Source organism: Debaryomyces fabryi, assembly GCF_001447935.2.
Source record: "Debaryomyces fabryi strain CBS 789 chromosome Unknown contig00137, whole genome shotgun sequence".
Lineage (NCBI taxonomy): Eukaryota > Fungi > Ascomycota > Pichiomycetes > Serinales > Debaryomycetaceae > Debaryomyces > Debaryomyces fabryi.
This window is the reverse complement of record NW_015385563.1, coordinates 20,239-28,208: the sequence shown is the minus strand read 5'-3', so window position 1 is coordinate 28,208 and position 7,970 is coordinate 20,239. Positions and strand designations below refer to the sequence as shown.

Genomic DNA, 7,970 nt, shown 5'->3' with positions numbered 1-7,970 from the left:
TTTTATTTATTCTTCTACACAGGAAAATCTTTTTTCCTCGGTTTATAGCCCGTTATATTATTTTTCAATATTGGCAGTCCTAAGATACAAGAATTTGCCTTGCAGCGGTAATATAAACCAAGATTGTGAATATATGTAGTTGGGAAGATGCATTAAGCTGGGCTCTTATGTTGGAAAATACTTATCTTACAAGTATTAATTCCGGCAAAAGTTACATTAATGCCGACTTTAGACAATTTAAGCGTTCGAAGAAATACAAAAGTGTTTGCAACATGAAGTAGATATATTGTTGTTTTTGGCGTGGTTAGAAAACTTTACATGTTTAAGATTATTTGGATCAGTAGAATTTCGCAATTATTAGTAAATTTAGCATAAATTTAGCATATACTCGGCAAAAGTTTTCAATTTATTGTATTTGGTAAATTAACTAGCTATAGAAATAGGGATAGCGAAATTTAAGAATATAGACCAGAAATTCAACTCATACATCCACTTACTCATCCCTGTTATGATCCATTAGGATATTAGGACTCCATTTAGTTCCTTATGGTTGAACTAAAGACTTTGTGCGATTTTGTGGCAGTTTTTGTGGGGAGTTTGTGCAGGAACGAGCTATCAACTTAATTCAAGTATTCTACATCGTTGTACTATAAGAACAACCCAACATAATCAATCATTTTAATATGGATCACGAAGATCTTACTGCTTCACATTGGGACGATGTGATATCACCACATTCTGAATATACGAATAATCCTACTAGTTCTTCAATTCCACCATTATTGAACAATCAATTCAACGAGTTATCGGTAGACGATAGCGAGGATCACGACGTAGATGACGAAGAAAATTACGACGACGATGATGAGGCGGAACATCCCCAAACCCCAACATATGGATATAGTAACCCGATAGACGAACAAAGAGATGAGCTAGAAAAAGACGAGAGAAATGATCACAAACATAAATTGTTATCAGAGCTCACGCACGGATCAGAAGAAGATCAGCTAGAATCACTTATGAAATCTCCCGAACATATCAAGCCATCGGAGTCGCTCTTTAATGAAAAAGATAGTCCTATAAAGCCGTCGACTTCGGTATCAAATGACCAACAAGTCTCTCCAAAAAGGGTGTCTAACTTGAAGACGAGTAAATACAAGCCTACTAGACTACGCAAGTTTAGTTCAAAGACAGTTGTCCAACACCTCGGCAATGAAAACAATACAAAAGACTCGTTGGGTCCATTGGGAGAGCCAACTGAGGTGACATCTGACAAAGAATCTGCTCCATCCAATGGCAATGATGATAGTCAGAATAACAATAATAACAAGGATCTATTAGTTCAGCAACTTGACGCACCTTTATACGAAATAGATAATGGGACTAAAAATGAATTACCTCACAAATTAGATCAACCTGGCCATAAATCAAGTTCCAATGATGACTCCAATGTTACTAACGCAGCAAATGCGCCATCAAATTTGGAAATATCTGTTGGAGATCCAATGAAAGTCGGAGATATTACAAATGCACATATCGTGTATTCCATAAAGACTAAAAATAAGAATCCCGATTCTCAACTTTTCCCTCAAGGGTCCGATACATTCATAGTTTCTAGACGTTACAAAGACTTCCGGTGGATATACCATCAATTACAAAATAACCATCCCGGTAAGATTATTCCTCCACCTCCAACAAAACAGACATATATCGGAAGATTTAACGAGAATTTTATCGAAAATAGAAGGTTATCTTTAGAAAAGATGTTGAACAAAATTAGTCATAGTCCCTCATTACAAGAAGATCCTGATTTTATAATGTTTTTAGTAAGTGAAGATTTTGGCAACGAGTCCAAGGAAAGGGAAAAATTGAGTGGCTCTGGAGCATCATTACAGAATGATGAGTTTTTGGATAATGAGAGTAATACGTCTAATACAGATTCCAGTACTCCCGTTACCGTTGGAAGCAATGCGGGTGGATTCATGAGTTCCATATTCTCAATGTCACAAAAGATCGAGGAACCAGATGAATATTTTACCCAAAAGAAAGAGTATATCGAGAACTTGGAGCATAATTTAAGAGTCTTCTATAAATCAATTGAGTTGATAAACAATCAGAGACAAGAAATGGCTGGTTTAGTAGACGAAATATCGATGACTATTGATGAATTAGCCAGCTTGGAGATACTGAAAGTCACAAGCGATTTGTTGAGTGCTTTTAGTGATGTACAGCTCAAATTAAAGGAAAACCTCGATCGTATAAATTTGCAGGATCAGTTAACTTTAGGCTTTACTATAGAAGAGTATTTAAGAATAATTGGGTCAATTAAATATGTATTCGAATCAAGATCAAAAATTTATCAACAATATTATAATTTTAATCAGGAATACATTAAGAAACAAGCTCAATTAAACAAGCTAAATAAAAAATTCAAGGTACAAGGCGATAAAGCCAATAATTTGAGTTTTGAAGTCGATAAATTAAGAGCTAAAGTACAAACTTTTGAGAAGAAGTTCAATTTAATTAGTGACACTATAAAACTAGAACTTGAAAGATTCGAGTTTGAAAAAATCGATGACTTCAGAAACAGTGTTGAGATCTTTATTGAAAGTTCAATAGAATCTCAAAAGGAAGCCATTGAATTATGGGAAACGTTTTATGAACGGGAAAATTTATCCAAGGTTTGAATCGTGCAGATAAAATGGAATTGGGTTTCCTATCTATTGTAAGTCAATTACGACCTGATTATGTATTATATTCACGTGCAAATGACACTATAATTTAAAGAGTACCGGTTTTATTGAGATGACTCTTAAAAAAGCATTAGGGAAGTAAATAAATTAAGTAGGTGAAAAATTTATATGTAATGTGTAGCATTCAAAACACATGGCTATTCTTTATTTCAAGTATTAGGAGTGTGGTTATAACCGTTTGTTAACCAGGATAGTTACAATCGAATTAATACAAGCTCAACTATGCACACTCAAGCACATTTAAATCCAACCGAGTTATCTATACTATCTATTCCGAGAGAGAATTGTTGGATATTTGCCAGTCCTATATTACGATTGTTACATTATGAATCTTTAAAAGTAAATCGCTTCAATACTGGGTATGATTCCGACTTTTCGACCGAAGTAGGTGAAATTGAAGAAGATGAGACTGACAGTGGGGAAGAGTATGGGGAATACGATGATGATGTGAATCAACAGATAATAACTGGTCTCTCATCAAGTTGGTGTTTGCCTAAGTCTGCTAATCGCTCTATTCGTAAAAATGAGTCTATGTCACCCATTTCTTCAAGTGGGTACTTAGAAAAGAATGATCTACAAGTTGATAATTCAAGTAAAGCTCATCCTCAGCATGATGCACTTGATCCATCTAATGATAGTATTGGTAGTGATAGGAGAATATCCAAAGATAAAGACTCTGAAGAGGAACCTTTCAGAGAACAAGATGAAAATTATTTTTTTCATATTGCATTTACGCCCATTGAGTGTACTGTTATCTGTTCGAGTCAAGTAATGAAACTGTTATTCGAAGAACCTTTACAGTTATGTCATCAATTGAAGTTTGATAAGGTAAAGTTAATAGAGGATAAATTTTTAAGTTTACTCATTGACAGCGACGGAAGCTTCGATAATAGTTCACAGATTCTAGAATTGACTAAACCATTATCTGAAAACGATATTTCATTATTCTTCTTATCCAGCCACTTTAGCAATATTGTTTTAATACCCTATGATTTAAAAGAGAAAGTTATTACTATCTTATCGAAACAAAATTTTGAGTTTTCAGACATTTCAAATAGTTATATTGCGAACCAGATTAACGATGATTGCGAACTGGAGGAAGTTGATATATCACAAGAAATTGAAGCAGTCAATCTTGAGTTAAAAGCATTCCAATTATTTAAGACGACCAATGTACAACCAATAATTAATAGCAATGTCAATCTTTTACTAACAGGAGCAAGGCCAGGTGAAGTCAAAAACACGATCTTAAAAACAGCTAGAAATATTTCAGCAGGTACTATTCCGGAATATTTCTCTATAACTAGGACATCTGTTAATGAAGTATCCCTTCTTCTACCTAAATCAACTAGAAGAAGATCACTGATGGGTTTTAGTTCAAAAAATATTATTGGTTCAATCCAAGATGTTATCATTCCGATTACGGTTGATTTATATGAGTTACCATTAGACTCTACTGGTATTGTAGCGGGACTCGCTAGTAAGATTATTAATGGCGTTAAAGTAGCGGCCCAAACTGACTATCCATTTGAAATGAACTACTTATCAATGGGCCAATCTGCGATTATCATGGTGCCGAAAGAGAATCTCTCTTTGGTTTCAGATATACTAAAAAATGTTAGTTATGACTGATTTAGGTAATAAAAATAAATAGGCGATATCGTTAGGTTAATAAAGGCAATATACTAATCTGGTATTATTCGTAAATGCTTGAAGAATACAAAGCGGACTCGTAAATAGAATATTATTTTATATGCTACCATAGGATGATAGTTTTCTATTGGAAATGCTAGAAATATTATTATTATTTAAGAGATTATATTGCTGAAATAAATTTATTGATTTAACAACCCTAATATAACAAAAGCACCATAAAAGCACCCTGAGAAATAGCTTGACTTAACAAACTATAAATGGCATTCTGTACCAAAATTATGACTTAATCAACAAGTCTTCACTCAGGCCACAACATTAGAACTGGAAAAAGAAAATAATATTGTCTGTATATCATCAATGGATAGCAGAATTCTGTTGTTGATGAATGATTTGCAAGGAATAAATAAATTCATCACGTAATTCTCGCCACCAAGAACGTTCAAATATTATACCTAAGTTATAGTAACTAGCGTAGTTTACTAATACTGCTAATGCAGCTATAACACAAGCTACTTGTACAAAGCTTTTGAAGAAGCAAGTCATTGTTGAAAGGAATAATACTGTATTAGTGAATTTATTTCAATTAGGTCGAGCGTAAATAAAGGGAATAAAATCTACACCAAAAAATCGACTACTCAACGCAAACTTATTAATTTTACTTAGCTAATTATATATCTTAAAATTTCTTATTTTTCTTCTTAGATTTGACACTAGTGCTCCAACCTTCTTCGTCAATAGTCGAAACTTTGTCGGCACTAGAAATGATAGCTGAACCCCAGGATACTTCGTCTTGAGCTCCAATTTGTTGTTCTACTTTTTGTCTTCTCTTTAAGAATTCTTGAGCAAATCTTCTTCCATCCATTGTAGCAGATGAACTATAAATGGTTTCTGAAATCAATTGCGAAGAATCATTGTTCAGAGGTAAAGTAGTAAAAATATCTAATAAATCATCTTTCGAAACGGTAGGATATAAATTAGTCATGGAGGACCTTGCCCAGATAAGGAACTCTTCTTTCAATGCCATACTGTTTGCTGTTGATTTGAGAGGCTTCACAGCAGATACTGAGCGTAATAATTGTGGATTTGCTTTAGAAGCTGGGGTGGTAGTCGTAGAGATAGTCGATTGCGATGGCTTTTTAACAAGTGGCTTTTTAGGAGTCACTACTGTCCAAGGACTGTCATCCTTTGGAACAGAATTGGCTAATGCATTAGCAAAGGAGGATTTAGATGCTGTAGATGCAACAGGTAAGACATTGGCAGCCTTAGCCTTGGCTTTGGCAGCTTCGAATTCTTCTCGTTGAATTTCAGCTAACGTTTTCTTTGCTACAACAGGTTTGGAATTGGCATTAACACCCCAACTTGAAGCCTTTGGAAGACTTGGCTTTTCTTCAACAGGTTTTTCTTCAAGCTTAGCTTTGGAAAGTTGTTCATTCTTGATAGCGGCTTCAATTTGCTTTTGTTCTTTAACCCTTTCTGCTTCAACCATTTGAATTTCTTTTAATGTTAATGCGGGCTTGGTGTTAGAATCCTGATTGGTAGAAGTTACTGATGCCCAAGGAGCAAGTATTGGTTGAGAATTTGTCGATTTCGGTTCATTATCCTCGTGTACTGAAGACTCAACAGGTAAGGTGGATACATTCTTTGAATCGGTGTTAGCTTTTGAATCGAGAACTTGTTGAGCTTCTGAATGAGATTGATATGGTACCTTGTTTTCATCTGATTTCTTCTCTTTTTGTAATACGGTCTTATTTTGTTGTGTTGCTTGTTTTTGTTGTTTTTGTTGCTTTTGTTTTTGTTTTTGTTGATCAACTGCAGACTCAGTTGACTCCTCTTCACCATCGTTTAAAATGTCCGTCACAACAGATGTGTGAATACCATCTAATACAGCATCATGCTGGTTGCTATGATTTTGATTTGGAGATGGTTGTTCACTACTGCCCTGCTTCTCACTATTAGCTAAGGTAGAAGATGGTACGAATGGTGAACTAACGCGAGACAGCGATTGGACCCCAGATAACCATGGGGACATAGGTGCTTGAGACATCTGTGAAGGAAGTACAGGAGCAACCGATACAGGGGTTCCTGGGGTACTTCCAATACGCCCATTTTGAGGATCAATTCCCCAACCACTGTTGCTACTTGACAAAACTGAGTTTTGTTGCAGCAATAATGACGGCATGTTATTAATATGTTGTAATGGGTTACTCAATGGTTGAGAATGATTGAACCCAATACCCGAATTCATTGAATCAATACCGAATTGATTTGGGTTTGAAAAGGCGCTAGTTGCCAGTGGAGTTAAAGGGCTCGAAAATGGATCATTGTGATGATTTATGAAGTCATTTCCGAACAAATTGCTTTGTGGATTAATAGAAGAATTCAATCTCATATTTCCTACTCCAAGATTGCTAGGTCCGCCTAAAAATTGTTGAAATTGGGACTGGGAAGGTTGTATTCCAGACGAGGTGAATGATGACTGGTCGTCGTTAGATACCGAACTGCCGACATTTGATAAATCAGGAAGAGGCACTTTAAATGGCTGAATGTAGTTTTGAACCTTATCACATAACTCCTTCAAAGTCTGATAATTCCTCTCTTCCTTTCTTCTAATTTTCAAGTCAAGATTTAAATAGCCGTCAGTCAACCATTCTTGCATCATATCACCGATAAATGGACCTTGTTCATTGCCACTTGGATCGACATAAAACCATTCAATTTTGTCGGATGTTAAAAGCGCAAGCTGCGATTGTCCCGAAGGTTGTTCATAGTCAGATTGAGAGTCATAGTTGGGAAGATTCATGCCTGGAGGTGGTCCCTGTGACTTCATTTGCGATGCAAAATCCATGCCTTCCGCCGTTGACAATTTATCTAATGACTCAATTATCTCAGATGCAGATCCGTTATAGCTTTCTTGACTATTATTTGTAGGACCAGATGGTTGTAGGTCTAAATGGTAAATCTGTCCTGGCTTGCTTAACTTATAATTCTCATTATTTTGTACTGGTAACTCAAGGTTTGAATCCAATATTTGGTCTTTATTCTCATACCAGACTTGAAACACTTCATTCATATTGTAGCGTTTTCCACCCTTATTTGGAGGGATAGTTGCGTTACTATTCCCATATGATGGTGACATGCTTTCACTTTGAACTCTCAGAGTGGTATCTTGATTCGATTCAATATGCCCATTGTCGAACTCAGGTTGTTGAGCTTTACGACTCCTACACAGAAAGTTAGTATAAATGCTGAATAGACACATTCTAGGGCCATAATCAATACAAAAAGCCTTACATACCATGTAGTTTGTGACATCTTTTTAAGAATTAGACGGTTTTTTGGTTATTGTTTTTAGTAAAAAAATTAAATGCAATCAAAGTTTGAGTTATGCTTCAATAATTCAAGAACAGTTGTACAGCAAATTGATTATTTAAAAACTTGTGAATGTTTTCTTTGTTCTTCTTCACTAGCTTGAACAAATTTTCAGAAACTTTTGATCTTCAACAGAGGAACTGAGGACTGTATACGGGAATTGAAAAATTGCATGCCGGGTAACACGAATAA

General features: G+C 35.3%; 3 protein-coding genes across 3 annotated transcripts; 2 read left to right on the top strand and 1 right to left on the bottom strand.

Moving 5' to 3' along the window:
• Positions 1–683: 683 nt before the first annotated feature.
• AC631_04722 (sorting nexin 1) lies at positions 684–2,687 on the top strand (the record flags this gene model as incomplete). The annotated part of the gene is made up of 1 exon (XM_015613551.1): positions 684–2,687. The coding sequence occupies one exon, from the start codon at positions 684–686 to the stop codon at positions 2,685–2,687; it is 2,004 nt and encodes a 667-aa protein (XP_015465635.1).
• Positions 2,688–2,975: 288 nt separating this feature from the next.
• AC631_04721 (uncharacterized protein) lies at positions 2,976–4,385 on the top strand (the record flags this gene model as incomplete). Its single annotated transcript, XM_015613550.1, has 1 exon — positions 2,976–4,385. One exon carries the CDS (start codon positions 2,976–2,978, stop codon positions 4,383–4,385), a length of 1,410 nt encoding a protein of 469 aa, XP_015465634.1.
• A 700-nt stretch (positions 4,386–5,085) lies between these two features.
• Positions 5,086–7,545, bottom strand: AC631_04720 (uncharacterized protein; the record flags this gene model as incomplete). Its single annotated transcript, XM_015613549.1, has 1 exon — positions 5,086–7,545. The coding sequence occupies one exon, from the start codon at positions 7,543–7,545 to the stop codon at positions 5,086–5,088; it is 2,460 nt and encodes an 819-aa protein (XP_015465633.1).
• Positions 7,546–7,970: the final 425 nt, after the last annotated feature.